Source organism: Halichoerus grypus, chromosome 4, assembly GCF_964656455.1.
Source record: "Halichoerus grypus chromosome 4, mHalGry1.hap1.1, whole genome shotgun sequence".
Lineage (NCBI taxonomy): Eukaryota > Metazoa > Chordata > Mammalia > Carnivora > Phocidae > Halichoerus > Halichoerus grypus.
In genome coordinates this window covers 77,832,546-77,851,770 of record NC_135715.1, presented here as the reverse complement: position 1 = coordinate 77,851,770, position 19,225 = coordinate 77,832,546, and the positions used below count along the sequence as shown (strand labels likewise).

Below are 19,225 nucleotides of genomic sequence, written 5' to 3'. Positions count from 1 at the left end.
AAATTTTTCTTCAAAATAACTTATTAGATGATACTTTAAGCAACACTGGAAAAACTCACCAAAACAAAGCCATTAGAATTTTATGGTAATTAGTCCTATAATCATTGTAACTGTTGTTTCTAAGCTCTCATTCTTCATGAACTCTGTTATCCCCTTCCCACTATCTTTATGGGTTTTTCTCTCTAGTGGCAGTCATTACAGATTCCTCTGACATGGCCCATTTTTCCAGAGCAGTTCACAACCAGGCTCTTTTTGCCTGTTTGTTTTTTAATAGAAGGAAAGTGTGGAATTAGGTCTATAGCCAGCTTCTGGGACTAACCAAACCCTTTGCTTTCACTTGTTACAACAGAAGAAGAATCCTTTTTACTGTCAAAGTCCAACCCTTCTACCTGTGGTCTTGACTCCGTATAACTTCCTTTCTTAAAGACTTCAACCAATAATTACCCCCTCACAGATCTGTAACAATTTTTGTCTCTTTATTACATCATTTTATCAGCATTCAAATGTCTTCTATTGTCTTACATCTTAAAACAAAACCTTACCTTGGTTTCATATCTTGTGTCTTCTTGAATATCCTTTACAGTAACACTTGTAGAATGAAATATCTCTATTCATATTTTTTGCTTCCTTACTTCACCATCTCTCCTCAACACATTCCAATTAAATTTCTGTCCCCAGTATTTCACTGAAATTCCTCGTCAAGGTCACCAACACCTTTCCTACTGCCACACCCAAAGCCTAGCTTTCTGTTCTCACCATCTCAGCAGCAACAGACTTAAGTGGGCACCCCCTCCTTGAACGGTTTTCTCAGGACTATACTGTAATGGTAAGCATTTTGCCACTTACCTAATATTTTTTGGTTATGCAAATGTCCCACTTAGAGATTATAAAAAACTGCCATATGAAACTTCTTGCTATACTTCTTACTATAATGATGCTACAGTATCCTCTTTATGAAACAGTAGAAAATAACTGTCTTATTCCCAGATTTAGTTGTTTCTAAGCAACCATTATGAAGCATATAACTGGACTCTTCTCCTCTTTGAACTTGTTGCTAAATTTAAGATCAAATTTATGATTAACGTCAAATATAACACAAGATCTTATAGCATTATTTTAATCTTTTCTATAACTTCATCTGTATGCTATTTTTCTCTCCATTTAAAAATTATTGCCCACAATAGCACTTTTCTAAGCCATTTAAAATCCTCTCAGCATCAAGCTCAGCATAAACATTCTAATACAGTTAAAACAAACAAATAAACAACTATGACAGGATTGATTATTTATTTATTTATTTATTTGACAGAGAGAGACACAGCGAGAGAGGGAATACAAGCAGGGGGAGTGGGAGAGGGAGAAGCAGGCTTCCCGCTCAGCAGGGAGCCCGATGCGGGGCTCGATCCCAGGACCCTGGGATCATGACCCGAACTGAAGGCAGACGCTTAACGACTGAGCCACCCAGGCGCCCCACAACTATGACAGGATTAAAGTCAGTGGAGGAAGAGGTCTACTTTCAACTTCCTAGAAGTTGCTTTTCCAGGCATCCTCTTCCCTCTTTCCTTCTGACATTTCAGAAACTATCACTTATTATATCCTAGGCAAGTTGTTGTTTTGTGTTACTTATGCTAAAAGTCCTCTTTTTTTTTTAGAACAATTAATCAAGAATTGGCTGCAGGACCTCTCTTCCTCCTTCTCCTTTGCCAGGGGTGAGGGGAGTGGGGCATGGCATGTCCAAGGCACAGCTTTCAGGAGACTGATTACATACAGGGAGATCTATTACTCAAATACAGATCTTCCTCGAGTTATGATGGGGTTGCGTCCCCCAAAAATCCACAGTGAGCTGAAAGTATCCTAAGTCAAAAATGCATCCAAGAGACCTAACCTACTGAACATCACAGCTTAGCCTAGCCTACCTTAAACATGCTCAGAACACTGACATTAGCCTACAGTTGGGCAAAATCATTGAACCCAAAGCCAATTTTATATTGTATTGAATAGCTCATGTAATTAAAACTGTACTGAAACTGACAAAATGTAATAGTTGTATAGGTGCAGAATGGTTTTGAGTCTGTCAGCTGTTAACCCTTGTGATCGTGTGCCTGACTGGGAGGTGCAGCTTGTTGTCATAGCCCAACATCGCTAGCCTGGGAAAAGGCCAAAATTCAAAGTACCGTTTCCACTGAATGGGCATCACTTTTGCACCATTGTAAAGTCTAAAAATTGTAAATCAACCACCATAGGTTGGGGACCGTCTGTGAATTATGATGGTCATTGATTGAAACCCTGTGAATAAAGTAGGAACCCCTGAATCCAAACAGATATGAATGAATGAATGAATTAATAAACAGTGGAGGGCGCCTGGGTGGCTCAGATGGTTGAGTGTCTGCCAGGGTCCTGGGATCGAACCCCACATCAGGCTCCCTGCTTAGCAGGGAGCCTGCTTCTCCCTCTCCCTCTGCCTTCAGCTCCCCCTGCTTGTACGCACTCTCTCTGTCAAAATAAATTTAAAAAACAAAATCTTTAATTAATAAACAGTGGAGAAGAGAAAGCCTCACGAAGCCTCAAAGTATCTCCCCACAAAATACTAATTAATGAGTATAAAATACACATTAATTAACTTTACAATGGAGAAACCTGGCAGATACCATCTTACCAACCAAATGATAAAAGTTAATATCATCAGTAGCAATTTATATCATATGCCTCCTTAATATGATACATTGAGAAGAACACAGCATAGCTTTACTGTAATTCTTAACAAAAATGCATAAATCATGAGGAAACATCAGCCAAATCTAAATTTAGGGACATTCTGCAAGGTAACTAGCTTCTGCTCAGTGAGAGGGTCAAAGGGCTTTAAAACTGCAAACAAGCCTTAGAACAATATAGATGGACTGAAGCTTGGAGGAAAGGCACACTATTTTTCAACTGATTTTAGCCATTTAAACACAGCTTTAGTTGAGCACTCTATCCATTCATTCATTTTTTCATTCACTTACTCACTTATTCAAAAATTAAATACCTACTACGAGCCAGGGACTGCTAAGTATTGTTAGTAAAATGATAATAAAAGCTAAAAGTTATGTATAAGTACTTTAGAATGGTGGCTGTATAGTAAGATATTTTTAAAAATTTGAGATACAACTGACATATAACATTATATTAGTTTCAGGTGTACAAGATAATAATTCGGTATGTGTACACATTGTGAAATGACCACCATGAGTCTAGTTATCATCCATCATCACACAGTTACAATGTTTTTCCCTTGTGATGAGACCTTTTAAGATCTACTCCCTTAGCAACCTTCAGACATACAATACAGTATTATTAACTACAGTCACCAAGATGTATGTTACATCCCCAGGACTTCTTTTTATAACTGGAAGACTGTGCCTTTTGGTCATCTTCACCCATTTCAGCCACCTTACAGTAAGATATTAATAACTAAATGTGGGCTTAAGGTGAATGGAATTTCAGTAAGTCCCGGATCTTATTTTTTTTTGATAGATTCAAAGAAGCCAGACTTAGAATTGCACTGTTGGAAGCATTTTGCTTTCTCCCAACATGAAGGCATACTAAATCAAATGTATTAAGTAATATCAAATTTGACATTTATAATAAATTTATACAACAGAATTAACTATAGAAATAATTATATGAAAATTAATGTAAACATATCAACAGAGCTTTAAAATGTGAGACAGTGAATGAAACATGATGCTCTGCCATGTTTTTTTCCTCAACGAAAAAAAGCCTCAATTCTAAATTCTAGGTAGTTTATAAAAATAAATGAAATATAAGAAGAATGAAGACTTTTAAGGCAGTCTTGATACCTATTTAGGAAGACCCTTTAATACTATTTGTTAATCCTCAAATTATGTTAAGTCTACCATGATTTGATCACAGTGACAAAACAGCATCTTTTTCTGACCACTCTTAGCCTGTTCTGCTTTCTTTTTCCTGCCCTAAGCATCACTTTCTGATCTCAGGGAAACTGTTTTTCCTGTTTCTTTGAGAGGTATTTCTATGCCCATGATTTCTCTTCTTCTAAAGACTTTTTTTTTTTTAAAAGATTTTATTTATTTATTTATTTGAGAGAAAGAGAGAGAGACAGAGAAACAGCATGAGAGGGGAGAGGGTCAGAGGGAGAAGCAGGCTCCCCGCTGAGCCGGGAGCCCAATGTGGGACTCGATCCCACGACTCCGGGATCATGACCTGAGCCAAAGGCAGTTGCTTAACCAACTGAGCCACCCAGGCGCCCAAGACTAAGGTTTTATCAAACAATGCATGTATCTCAATTTAAGTGATAAAAATGTGGACAAATTCTCACAGTAGCAGGCAATGACAACTAGGTCATGATTGCCACTTGGCCAAAAGGGATTATAAAACACCACTGACTTTAAGACGTATCCTGATTTTAGATATGTTAATATTTAAAAAAAAAAAAAAAACTGCCCTAGGGCGCCTCAGTTGGTTAAGTGACTGCCTTCGGCTCAGGTCATGATCCTGGAGTCCCGGGATCGAGTCCCGCATCGGGCTCCCTGCTCAGCAGGGAGTCTGCTTCTCCCTCTGACCCTCCCCCCTCTCATGCTCTCTCTCTCTCTCTCATTCTCTCTCTCACATAAATAAAATCTTTAAAAAAAAAAAAAAAAAAACTGCCCTAGAAGGAGCGAAATATGATATAAGGATGGGAGTGCTGTGATACTCTATCTAATTAATTCCACTTTAATAAGGATTTTTTAAGTTACTTGGTATTTTAACAAATTAAAATGATATGGGTTAGAATATAAAAAATAGTTTCTGAGCTTAAAGGCTAATAATGTTGTTAGAGAGACCAGATATTAGATTTGCTCATAAGAAAATGCAAATGCTAATTGATGGCACAAACAAAAATATTATGAAAAGTTTAAGAAAGGAGATACTAAAGTAGGCTTCAAGGAGATCATCTCCATGGATAGAATTAGGATGGTCAGAAGGAGGGAATTCCTACTGATCAGCAGGAACTGATAAAACTGAAACTGACAATTATCATGGATGTCAAAATGTAAAAATTAAAGGCATGAAAAACCAGGCTGTTCTGAGAACATTAAAAGTTTCTATGAGCTAATGCTGTTTTGTAATGCAAGTTGCTAAATGATTAATATTGCTGCAGTCTAATCTTAAACCCATTAAAAATGCTCAATCATAATTCTAAGGTGAGGCAGGATTAAAAGGCAAAATATCAGTTTAGAATTATAGGTCAAGAAGGTCATTAAATGGGATTTAAAGACAAAAATCACATCAACAAACACACATTACTTCTAAGATGCGTTCATGTGTGAGGCATTTTATGACGTATGCAAGATATTTATATGAATACATCTTAAAGGTGTTTTTTCCTCTAATTTCTTTTTACTCAAATAAAAGCAAGCAAATTAAGACATCAAGAGAAAGGAAAATACATTTATGAAATGTCAATAAAGATTAGATGAGAAATCATTCAAATCAGACCTGACAACTAAATCATAATCACAATTACATAAGAAAGCAATTTTATTTACCCAGAAAATAACACATTACCTCAATTTACATAACTTCCCCCCTTTAGAAGATCAAGGTGATTCTCCCACACATCAAGCCACATTTTTCATAAACCTTGAAATTATAAATTCCTTATAGTATGGTTTTAAAATGTGTATTTTCTGAAGTGTAACAATTTTTGGTCACCATAAGACCAGTTTTCATATTGGTAATTTACTAAATTTTCTCACTGAAAATATAAGGTTTACTGGAAAATTCAAAGGCATTATAATACCTGATGTGTGCTGAACTCTAAAAAGATGACTAGTTTAAAAATATTAGATTGTTTTCAAGTTGTAGTAGCAGAGTCCTAATTTCTACATATAAAACAGATATAAGGCATCTCTCAAAGGCTGCCCATTTGATTTTCTTCTGGATCTTGAGAAGTCTCTCTGATAGAACACAGCTGGAAACCACTGCTCTTAGACCCATACCAAATATTAACTGCATTCATTTCCTAGGGCTCCTGTAACAAAGTACCACAAACTGAGTGGTTTAAATAACAAATTTATTGTCTCACAGGTATGGAGGCCCGAAGTCTGAGACTGAGGTGCCCATAAGGGCATGTTCCCTCTCAAGGCGTGAGAGAACAATCTGCTCCAGGCCCCTTTCCTAGTTTCTGGCAGTTCTCCAGCTTGTGGCAGCATAACTCCAGTCTTCACATGGCGTTCTCCCTTTGTGTGCATCTAAATTTCCCTTTTTAATATGGCACCAGTCATCCTGTATCAGGGGTCCAACCTACTCCAATATGATCCCTCCTTAATTTTAACTAATTAAGGGGCACCTGGGTAGCTCAGTCGTTAAGCGTCTGCCTTCGGCTCAGGTCATGATCCCAGGGTCCTGGGATTGAGCTCCACATCGGGCTCTCTGCTCAGCACGAAGCCTGTTTCTCCCTCTCCCACTCCCCCTGCTTGTGTTCCCTCTCTTGCTATCTCTCTGTCAAATAAATAAATAAAATCTTTAAAAAATTTTTTTTAACTAATTAAATCTGCAATGATCCTATTTCCAAATAAGGCCACAGTCTGAGATAGTGGAGGGCAGGACCTCAACATACAAATTTTGGGGGAACACAACTCAAGAGTCTACCTTCTGGCCCCCCCTCAAATTCATCTGCTTTCACATGCAAAATGTACTCATCCCATCCCAACATCCTCTCCAAAGTCCTAATCATCCCAGCAGCAACTTTAAGTCCAACATCTCATCTAAATACCATCAACTAAGTCCCAAATCTCAGCATATAAATTCTCGTAATCACTTCCGGGTAAGATTCAGAGTATGACTTATCCTGGGGTGAAAATCTACTCCTTCTGTAAACCTATGAAACTAGATAAGTTACCTGTTTTCAAAACACAGTGATAGAACATGTACAGGACAGAGCTTCCCATTTCAAAAGACAGAAACTGGAAGAGAAAAAGGGGGTCATGGGTCCCAAGCATGTCTGCAATTTAGGGCAAATCAGATTTTATGTTTGAGAATAATCCTCTGTGGCTAGGTGCTTTGTGCTCCTTATGTTAGTCTCTCTGTCTCTCTCTCTCTTTTTTTCTAAAGGATTTAATTGATTTATTTGAGAAAGAGAGAGAGTGCCCATGAAAGGGTCGGGGTAGAGGGCAGAGAGGGAGGGAGAGAAATTCTCAAGCAGGCTCCTTGCTGAGCATTCTGCAGGACCCTGAGATCATGACCTGAGCTGAAATCAAGAGTTGGACACTTAACCAACAGAGCTACCCAGGCACCCCTCCTTAAGTTATTCTTCTCCTCTCTGGAAAGATAACACGTTCGTGACTAGACAGCTCTACTTGCCTGTAGAACCCAAGAAGTCCTTCCTTCATTTCATCCCTTCTCTGCCCCCTTCAGTCTAACCCTAGCAGCTTTTTGCTGAGATGGTTGACTGGATTCAGGAGTCACACTCCTAATCTCTTTAGCAAATGGTTGTCTAGCCACACCCTTAATTTTCTCCGCACAGCATCCTTCTCATTGTTTTACAATACAGCCAGGCTAGTAATTTTCCAAATCTTCAAGTTCTGGTTCTTTTGTGTAATAATTCCTTCTTTAATTTCTCTCCTTCCTCTCAAATTTTATTATGTACAACTATGAGAAACTGAACCATGACTTAAACATTTTGCTTAGAAATCTGCTCAACTAAATATCCAATTTTATCACTCACAAGTTATACCTCCCCCAAAATAGTAGAGCACAATTTAGCCAAGTGCCCTGCCACTTTACCACAAGAACTGCCTTTCCTTCAGTTTCCATTACCATGTTGCTCATTTCCATCTGAGACCTCACCAAAAGCACCTGTAACATTCATATTTGTAGCAACAGTCTCTTCAAGGCAATATAGATGATTTCTATCATGTGCCTCAACTCTTCCTGCCTCATACATTAACCAATTCCAAAGCCACTTCCACAGTTTTAGTATTTATTACAGCAGCATACTAATTCCCAGTACCAAAATCTGTTATTAGTCAGGGTTCTCCAGAGAAATGGGACCAATAAGATATTCCTATATCCTATACGTATAAAGGTAGAAAGAAAGAGGGATAAGAGATTTATTTTAAGGAATTGGCTCATGGGATTGAGGGGGACAGCAAATCCAAAACCTGTGGGGCAGGCTGGAATTTCTGGTAAGAGACCTAAATTCAGGCAAAGTTTCTATGTTGCCTCCAGAGACCGAATTTCTTTCTTCCTCAGGAAACCTCGGCTTTGCTCTTAAGGCTGTCCACTGATTGGATTACACCCATCCACACTATGGAGAGTAATCTGCTTTACTGAAGTCTACTGATTTAAATGTTAATCACATCTCTTGGCACCAGGGTGGCTCAGTCGTGAAGCTTGATCTCACCTCAGGTCTCGATCTCAGGGTCGTGAGTTCAAACCCCCAGTCACATCTAAAGAAAACCTTCACAGTAATATCTAGACTGTTTAACCAAACAACTGGGTACCACAGACTCGCCAAGTTAACACGTAAGATTAACGATCACATTGACCTCACTAATTTTCCTGTCATCATTAACGTTACCTGTCTCAATAATACAAAAATGACAACTTCAACAATGTTTATAACCTTTTTAATTTTTTCCCAACAATGAAAATATTCAGAACCTCAATTACTGTACCATAATATCAGGAATTTTATAAAAAGCAATAATAATTAATTCCATGAGAAATCTCTGATGGAGGAGGGTGTATCTTGCAACCATGGAAATGTACATCCAAAAAACATTTAATGAATACCATCTAAGTGCCAAGCCCTAAGTTTAGCACTAGAGAGACAATGGTGAAAGAAAAGCTCATTTTGTTGAGCTCTTTTATTCCTCAATAACAAATAACTGAAGAAACACAAAGGACAAGGGGACTCTATCAAGTGCCCACATATCCTTGGCACTGCATATAATGCCAATAAGAAATCCAGTCAGTACCCTTTGTAACAAGTGGTCAGCTGGAGCTTTTCCTGCTGAAACCCGGGCCAAACACTCCTGAACTCAGTATAAGTCATCAACTGTCTCAGCTCCTAATCCACCCTCTTTTGTCCTGCTTTGTGATACTGGATCTGAACCCCCTGCAGACTTCTCTCCTTGTCAACTAGAACAATTTTAGCCTCTGTCAATAGAGGGCACTGGAGTGACACTGCAAGAAAACAGGGAGGAAGGCACTTCTGCCTTTTTTATTCAGCGCTGGAGCCAGGTGGCCCTCACAGACCAGCCAGCTTCCGAACAGCTCTGCAGGCAGCTTCCAACACACCAGGTTACCTCTTATGAGCAGCTCCAGGTGCCACTTCTGGCCATGCCCTGAGGCCACATTCTCCCATTCAGTGGGATGATTCTATAGACCAGTTCCAGCTCCGACACACCTACCAGCAATGACAAGCTTCTTCTGGCTAGTTCGGGCCTGTACCATCTGGCCAGAGCTACCAACAGCAGAGTTCTATTTCTGTGGTAACCATGCCCTCTTCAAAAAGGCTAAATCTCAGCTTCGGGGTTGGAGGAGCTTTCCCAAGTCCTTAGTACCTTCACTATCTACTCTCCTTTCACTTACAGATACTGGCTACTTTTTGGCACCTGCTACTTCTGGACCCCTTAAAGTCCTTTACTCCTTTAGAAGTCAACCACCTTTACTAGATAATTCTTTATATTAAACTTCCCCACTCAAATTATTGTTTTACGCTTCTGTCTCCTGACTGGACCCTGACAGGGATAAATCCTACCTTTCATTTCATAATCCATAACTGTTCAAAACCATTCCAGGAATTAATATTGTTAAAATGTCCATACTGCCCAAGTGATTTAAAGATTCAAGGCAGGCATTCCCCTTCAAAATCCCAACGGCATTCCTTACGGAAATGGAAAAAAACAATCCTAAAATTCATATGGAACTACAAAGATCCTGAAAAGTTAGCCCAATCTTGAGCAAGAAAAACAAACCTGGGGCATCACACTTCCTGATTTCCAAATACACACAGCACAGTAATCAAAAAAGTGTGGTACTCGCATAAAAACAGACATATGGAACAGAATAGAGCCCAGAAATATGACTACACAATGGGGAAAGGATAGTCTCTTCAACAAATGGTATGAAGAAAATTGGATATCCATATGTATAAAAATGAAATTGGATCCTTATCTCACACCACATAGGAAAATTAACTAAAGTGGATTAAAGACTTAAATGTTAGATCCAAAACAGCAGAACTACTGGAGGAAAACACTGGGGAAAACCTTCTTGACAGAGATCTGCATGATGATTTTCTGAATATGTGACCAAAAGCACAAGCAACAAAAGCAAAAATTATCACGTGGAATTGCATCAAATTTTTATAAAAAGCTTATGTAGAGCAAAGGAAAGCACAGAGTGAAAAACAACCTACAGAATGGGAGAAAATATTTGCAAGCCATACATCTGATAAGACGTTAATATCCAAAATATATAAGGAACTCAAACAACTAAATGGCCATAGAAATAAAATACCCAGATTAAAAAATGGGCAAAGGACCTGAATAGACATTTTTGAAAAGAAGACATACAAAAGACCAATAGGTATATGAAAAGATGCTCAACATCACAAATCATCAGGAAAATGCAAATCAAAACCACAATGAGATATCACTTCATACCTGTCAGGACAGCAATTATCAAAAAGACAAAAGATAAATACTGGAGAGGATGTGAAGAAAAGAAAACCCTTCTATACTGTTGGCTGGGAATGTAAACTGGTACAGCCACTATGAAAAACAGTACAGAGGTGAAACAAATAATGCAATATATGTTAAGAAAGAAAAAAAGAAGAAGAAGAATGTAGCAGGAGGGGAAGAATGAAGGGGGGGAAATCGGAGGGGGAGACGAACCATGAGAGACGATGGACTCTGAAAAACAAACTGAGGGTTCTAGAGGGGAGGGGGTTGGGAGGATGGGTTAGCCTGGTGATGGGTATTGAGGAGGGCACGTTCTGCATGGAGCACTGGGTGTTATGCATAAACAATGAATCATGGAACACTATATCTAAAACTAATGATGTAATGTATGGGGATTAACACAACAATAAAAAAATTAAAAAAAAAAAAAAAAAAAAGAAAAACAGTACAGAGGTTCCTCAGAAAATTAAAAATAGAATTACCATGATCCAGCAATACTACTTCTGGGTATACATTTGAAGGAAATGAAATCAGTATTGCAAAGAGATATTTGCACTCCCACATTCACTGCAACATTATTTACAATAGCCAACTGTCCATCAATGGCTGAATGGAAAAGATGTGGTGTGCATGTGCACACACACAGACACACACAAATATTATTCAGCCTTGAAAAAGGAAATCTTGCCATTTGCAACAATATGGATGAATATGGAGGACATTACGCTAAGTGAAATAAGCCAAATGCTACATAATCTCACTTATCTGTGAAATCTAAAATAGTCGAACTAACAGAAGAACAGAGCAGAATGGTGGATGCTCGAAGTTGGGGGAAATGGGAAGATGTTGGTCAAAGGGTAAAAGTTCCAGTTATGCAAGGTAAGTCCTAGAGATTAAACATACAGCATGGTGACTACAGTTAACAATGCTGTTGTTATGTACCAGAAATTTGTTAAGAGGGTAAATCTTTAAGTGTTCTCACCATACACAAACATGCACTCAATGATAACTAGGTGAGGTGATGGATATAATTAACTTGATATGGTGTTTATCTCCCAATGTCTAAAAAAAAATCAAGCTGTATCCTTAAAAAATTTTTAATTTAAAAAAAATTTTAAAAGATTTATTTTAGAGAGAGAACGCACATGCATGGCAGGGGGAGAGGCAAAGCGAGAGGGAGAAAGAGAATCTTTTTCCAGACTCCCTGCTGAGTGTGGAATCTGAGGGCGGGGGGGGCTCAATCCCTGGACCCTGAGATCATGACTTGAGCTGAAATCAAGAATCAGACGCTTAACCGACTGAGCCACCCAGGCACCCCTCAAGTTGTACACTTTAAATATGAATTTTTATGTCAATTATACCTCAATAAAGCTGAAAAATAAAAAAACATCCTTCTGGGAGTGCTGCTAAAAATGCAGGAATGGGAGGAACTTATATTTTCCTTGCCTTCTCTTTTGGGTATCACTTTCGTCCAGTGCTACCTCTGTTTAAACCATAAGAACTTTGTGTAACTGAGTATCTGCGAATATACTAGACTTTACTAAAGACTGGATAGGTGATGGAAGATCAAGAAATTACAGAGAATCCAGTCTTTTCAATTCTGTCCTTCCTTCTCCTTTTCATTTCTATACCCAGATTTCCTTATGTGCTCCGAATTCTTCTGCCTCCATTATGCAAAGCAGCCTTCCCTCACCGCTGAAGCCTTGACCCAGCCACATTCAGGCTCCTAGGGGGCTTACTCTCTACCAGAAAAACTTAGTAAGTAAACCAAAACCACTCTCTCCCTAAGAAGAATTTTAACCAATTGTTAAGGTACAGATCTTGTTATATTTACATCTTCAGTCAGTGTAATATTATATATACAGTGTATACTATATATTTAACTATAACATCAAAATATAATATCAGAATAATATCAGAATATAATATCACCATATCAAAATATAGTTTTTATTTTTATGGTTAGTTTTCACCATATGTCAGGATTATTTCCAAAATTAAAAACAATTTAATTGGCTTGAGGTTTACAAGTTGAAGCATCTCAGTAACTAGAATGAAAATGCAATTAACTCAGGGCACCTGGGTAGCTCAGTCGTTAAGTGTCTGCCTTTGGCTCAGGTCATGATCCCAGGGTCCTGGGATCCAGTCCTGCATGGGGTTCCCTGCTCGGCGGGATGCCTGCTTCTCCCTCTCCCACTCCCCCTGCTTGTGTTCCCTCTCTTGCTGTGTTTCTCTCTGTCAAATAAATAAATAAATAAAATCTTAAAAAAAAAAAGAAAGAAAATGCAATTAACTTTATTTAAATTCTAAAATTAATTTTGATATTTTAATATGATAGCAGAGGACAAAAACTTGTTATATGAAGACAAACATAAATGCTAATAACGTGAACTGAAAATGAAATCTCATACACATTAATAGGTGAAATGGACCCATCTTTACATTTTTGAGAGAAAGATATACCTATTATTATTACATTATAAATTCCATCAATTTATTCACCCATTCAATAAATATTTACCACACCTACTATGCACAAGACTCTTTTCCAGGCCCTTGGGATATAGCAGAGAAGAGCAAGGTTTCCTATTTACTTATATTTTCTACTGGGAATATGGATGATATGGGAACATATCTTTACGACTTGAAGTGTGTAACTGAGTATATATCTATATATATATACTTAGTATATATAGTTAGTAACTTAGCTGATTCTAACCATTTTTGGATACTGCTTGTCTACTATTTCTATAAATGCCAATCAAACAAAAGTTAGACAAGGTCATTTTGTTATATAGTGCAGTTCATTCATTTACTCTTTGAATAAACATTTATTATGTGCCATCACATGACTGTAAATACACAGAGATGAAAAAGACCAAGAGACCATTCTAGTGGGAGAAGACAAAATAAACAAATAGATAAAATAACTTCAAAGAGTAATAAGTCCTATGAAAGAAAAAACTGATTAAATGTTATTGGGGAAAAGTTTCAAAGATTTATAAATATACACAAATAACATATCAAAGGAAATCTAATACCTAGGAAACTATATAAAATATTTAAATTTATTTAGAATAAACATTTATACAGTTTTACAGACTAGGTTATAAAAAATTAATTTTACTTTTTAAAAAAGATTTATTTACTCATTTGAGAGAGAGGGAGAGAAAGCACATGCTCGTGAGCATGCACGGGGTTGGGGGTGGTGGTAGAGGGGCAGGGAGAGAATCTCCAGCAGACTCCCCACTGAGGGTGGAAACCAATGAGGGGTTCGATCTCAGAACCCTGAGATCATGACCTGAGCCAAAATCAAGAGTCGGACACTCAACCAACTGAGCCACCAGGAGCCCCAATAATTTCACTTTTTAAATATAATTCTTAAATTTTTCATTAAAAGCAAACCAAAAAAATCCTATTATGAAGTCTGGGAGACATATAGTATTCAATATCACATAAATAATCTGAAAATTAAGATAAGATAAAAAATACAAACATTTAGAGAATAAATGAAACATTGATACAATTAACAAACAAATAAAACAAATAAAAAAATATCACTGTTTTGTCAACTGTGAAGTATAATGCATTTTATTTTGGCTTTATAGCTTTTTCTTTACTCTCCCCCCCCCCCCCGTTTGTCTTATTATTACAATGATTTATAACACCCATGGTTCAAAAAAGCTTTATAGTTAGTCTGATCTGACATGGCACTGAAGATTTACTTAGTGATATGGAAATTTGTTTTCATCAGTTGCAGTTTATCAATATATTATTTCTAGCTTGTGAAAACAAAATACGATAATAGCTATAAAACTTTTGCTACTGAAATACCTGCAGGAAGAAAATAATTTTGCCATTCCAACTCTAAAACTCTCTAGCTCCTAACTGCTTTCACCACTGAAATAGCCTTATGTTTTTAAACATAATTTTTTTAAAAGATTTTATTTATTTGCGAGAGAGAGTGAGAGCGAGCGAGCAAGCATACTAACAGGGGAGGGGCAGAAGGAGAGGGAGAAGTAGACTCCCAGCTGAGCAGGGAGCCCAACATGGGGCTCCATCCAAGCCAAAGGAAGACGCTTCACTGACTGAGCCACCCAGGTGCCCCTAAATCACTATTTATGAACAATGCAGCTACTCTTTTATAGAAGAATGGATTAGAGTAATATTTTTGTCTTTCCCCTTCCATCATTTATCTGATTTTACTATGCCAGAATCAATTAAAATAATATTGTAAAGGGGGTAATAGTAAAATCTAAGAATGGTTTTCAAATATTCTTAAGTGTTTCAGAAGAAGCAGTTTACAAAAAAGTAACTAATACGCTCATGTGCTCCAAAGCAAATTCTCTAAGGATCTGTAGGATAAAATGTTTTGTTGCAAAACACTATATTATATTTTATATAACATCTGCAACTCAGATTCTTTGCACACTTATCTTCTAAATGTCTTTCAAATTCATCCACTAATTTAGCCAACATCATCTTTCTCTGGAATTATTACAATAGCTCCCTCATCCAGTTTTCAATTCATTCTCTTCACTGAAGTCTCGATACTCTTTCCAAAGGTCAAAGCTAAATTTGTGATATAGAAATATCTGTAATTCTTTATGCATTAAGTAACATTATATAGTGGCATAACTGAAGAAAATTCATAACTGAAGAAAATGGCAAATTACAGGTTAATAAAAAAGAAAGTAATCTTTTTCTATTTAAGTTCACAGACCCCCTGAATTCTATGTCTGGATCTTTTGGGGTATAGGAGGGTTAAGAGCCCCTACAATGTCCCCCTGTTATCCTCAAGATAAAAATTTCTGTCATATGGCTTAAGGGGCACTTTTTTTTTTTAAAGATTTATTTATTTATTTATTTGACAGAGAGACACACAGCGAGAGAGGGAACACAAGTAGGGGGAGTGGGAGAGGGAGAAGCAGGCTTCCTGCCGAGCAGGGAGCCCGATGCAGGGCTCGATCCCAGGATCCTGGGACCATGACCTGAGCCGAAGGCAGACGCTTCACAACTGAGCCACCCAGGTGCCCCTCAAGGGGCACTTCTTGATGATTCTTTGCCACCACTCATCCCCAGTTTTGAACCTCATCTTCTGCAGCTCACACTCTACTGAGTCAAACTCTTATCTTCAGAACTCTGCAATATACTCTTTGTTTGTAATATTCTTTCCATTCTCTTTGCCCAGCAAACTCCCAATCATCCTATAGGTGTCTATTTACCTATCATTACTTCAGGAAACCAAGACTGTTAGGTGCTCTTCCATTGTGTTCCCATAGCACCCAGAACTTACCCCTATCACAGCATTTACCAACCTGTATTAAAATTGCCCTCCCCCATTAAGCCATAAGCTTTTGAACTGTATTTCGAATCTCCACTCCTTGCATACTGACTGGCAGAGAGTAGGCACTTCAATAACTGTGGAGGGAGGGAAAGAAAGAAGGGAAACTCCAATTTATTTGCTGTTTTATGACCTTGATTTCTATTCTTAGTTTCTGATTGATCCTCACAAATGCAAGCTGTTGGTCACAATGGGAACCATGAAAGTGTAGGATTCAACGATCATAAATTCCCCATTTTTACTGGAAAACTTACCTGGTGTGATGACTGAAAATGAAGGTCATTATTACTATTATTAAAAACCTGTATCAGGAAGATTCTACCACCTTGCAATACTAAGTAAAATAACTATACTAATATATAAACCTGTATCAAGAGATGGTATGTATCCGTCAGTGATTCTCAACTATGCACACATGACTTCAAAGTGGTGGTTGTGGTAGAGGGATTAACAGGCCTCCTTTTAGGGAAGTATTACCAGAATCACCGAGGTGGAGGGAGAGTTTTCAAACTATATGCCCCTCAATGCTTGCTGTACTGAGCCACTGTTGCTGAGAGGAATGTGTGGTCATCTTCAAGTCTACTATGGTGGTAGAAGGATGAGAACCACTGTTTTGAATTGGTCCAACAGCAAATGCTGTGTCAAAAGACTTTGTTAAAAAATGGTAATAAAATGGGGGGCGCCTGGGTAGCTCAGTCAGTTAAGCTATCCACTAGTGATTTGCCTCACGTCCGGATCTCAGGGTTGTGAGACTGAGCCCAGGGCTCCTCGCTGGGTGTGGAGCCTGCTTAAGATTCTCTCTCTCCCCTCCACCCAGCTCAGGTATGCTTGCTCTCTCTCAAAAAACAAACAAACAAAAAAACAACCCCCCCCACCACCAAAAAACCAATGGATAATAAAATGGTTTCTAGGCCAAAAGTACCACAGGTTGGGGGAGGGGAGAGAGCTGGAGAGAATTCAAATATACTGGTGTAAAGTTTTTAATGTCATGTCAGGAATTTAAAACACAAGTAGGCTAGAAGTGGGCCAGAAAAAAACAATGAGACAGATTAACTGAAATCAGAATCTACAAATTGCTGAGGGGATAAAACTGAAGTCATATTCTGGGTGAATCACTTTGACTGGAAGGTATATATGAGTAGTGACAAGTTGGAGTGTTACTACAAAAGGCTCTGAATGACAAAATTTTTAAATGTGGATTTTATCCTAGGCCGAATGAGGCACTAATGGTTTCTAAAGAAGGGTACATTAAGTGATATACTTGGGATGATTAGCCAAAGGGTCCTAAATAGGATGAATTAAGAGGTTGAGAGAAGAGAGAAACCAATGATGAATAACTTGAATCCTTGGCACCAGAAGAACAAAAATCCTATAAAATACCACAAGACAGATCCTTCTCCTATGATCAGAAATGGTAAGAGGATGGGAAAGAGTTATTACATGTATTATCTATGTGGCACCTTAATTTAATACAAGTAAATATATCATTTGTCAATGCTTAACTTTAATTCTCAAGGCCTGTTTTCCTCTCTTTCATTGTATCTGATTGTTCCTTGGGTTTTTCCTTAGAAAGGTATAATGTAAACCTAACAAACAGAATACTGCTTTTAATTTTCAAAACAATGCACACACTAAAACTTGTTAAAATGAAAAGTGCATAAAATATCTAAAAAGTAGTACTCTTTCAAATTTTCAAATACTTTACTTGACAATTTTATATCTAATTAGGGAACTTTTACCTTTAGTACACGGAAGTTTTAAAAGAAACGTGTTTTGTATAGTGCTTATAGTCCACTGAAGCATTAAGGTTTATAATCATGTTCCTTACAGTTGATCATAAAATCTGGAAATTATCACCCGGCTAATTTTTATGATTGACATTTTTATGATAAAAAAAGTCATCTATTAGGACAACTTCATCATACCCTACAAAGAACCAGTCGTAAAGGCTTTAGTTATAAAGGTTAACAAAGGTACGTCCGGGTGGGGAAACTGGACACACACGAATTACATATCTGAGAACCACTTCCCCAAAACCGTGTAGCGAGAAATCCGCAAATTAAGAGTCTTGAATAAGACACGCCCACACCCATCGCCGCAAATCTGTTGTCGTGGGCTTCGTGTGTTCGTCTTTCGCGGGATTTTCCCGGCGAAGGCTCAATCTCCTGCACTGGCCTCGAATGCCCTTGGGGAGCGCGGTGGGGTCCGAGTCGAGGAAGAAGCACTTACCACCTGTCCAAGGTCTTCCGCAGCGGTGCCCCTACCTGGACTCGGAAAGAGGAGCTGGGACCGCCCGCTCCACCACCGGGAGTCTGAGGACGGAGGAGCTTGGTTAGCCTGGCAAAAAGGACAGGTTCCGTACCTGTGCTAAGACGGTGAGGCTGCCCTCGGGTGCCACGACATTCATGCGGCCATGGTACCATGCCACTCCTGTGCCTGCCAGGGCCACACCGGCCACTGCCACGGTCAAGGGGCCAGGGCCGGGCCAAGCTCGCCGGCCGGCAGCGATCCCACGCCGCAGTCTTCCGCCCCAGGCCGCCAGCCAAGCGCCTCTTGCCGCAGCGGCCGCCATCTTTGCGGAAGCGCCCCATCACACAGTCCGGCGCAGTCCACCACAGAACGCAGGACTCGAGAACTCCCGCGCAGCCGTGTATCTCGCGAGATCCGGACGCCCTCCGCCCGGCCCCTCGAGCCTGCGTTCTGTGGTGGCTGCACCCGCAAATCTCGGAGCCTCGGGAGGAGAATTTCTTCAGGGAGGCCGGGTGACTGGGAAGCGGTCGGAACAGAACCCAAAGTGGCCTCCCCAGTCGAAGATGAGATAGTTCCCGTATTGTGTAGGAAGGTCCTACCTTTTTCGTAAGGAAAGTGTGTCATTCACTAGGGGGAAGCCAGTATTTAGTGGGCGCTGCGGGCTCGAGGGGCAAGCACGAATGGGTGGGCTAGGCTTCGGACAATAATTTGTGATAAATTGTGTGGCTTGCTTTTCTGATGGACATGATCTTAAGAGTGGAATCCCATCCCTGAAGAAGTTGGGGTGTGGAACTGAAAAATCTGCATATTCCTGAAAACTGCATTTGCTCTAAATTCCACAAGCCTACGCACGTTAAGAATTTCTTAAAATTATTTATATCATGGTATTCTGAAGTCTTCAGAAGCTGCAAATACTTTTCCCACAGGCCATTTAAAATAA

At 38.9% G+C, this 19,225-nt stretch overlaps 1 protein-coding gene across 3 annotated transcripts in view; it reads right to left on the bottom strand.

Annotated features, from left to right (window-relative positions):
* Positions 1-18,659, bottom strand: part of MICU2 (mitochondrial calcium uptake 2) — a 166,635-nt gene extending 147,976 nt beyond the window's left edge. For all 3 annotated transcript variants that reach the window (XM_078070572.1, XM_078070574.1, XM_078070573.1), the window contains exon 1: positions 18,398-18,659. In XM_078070572.1, coding sequence (XP_077926698.1) covers positions 18,398-18,607 — 210 coding nt within the window. In that variant the 5' untranslated portion in view covers positions 18,608-18,659. The remainder of the gene's footprint in view (positions 1-18,397) is intronic.
* Positions 18,660-19,225: the final 566 nt, after the last annotated feature.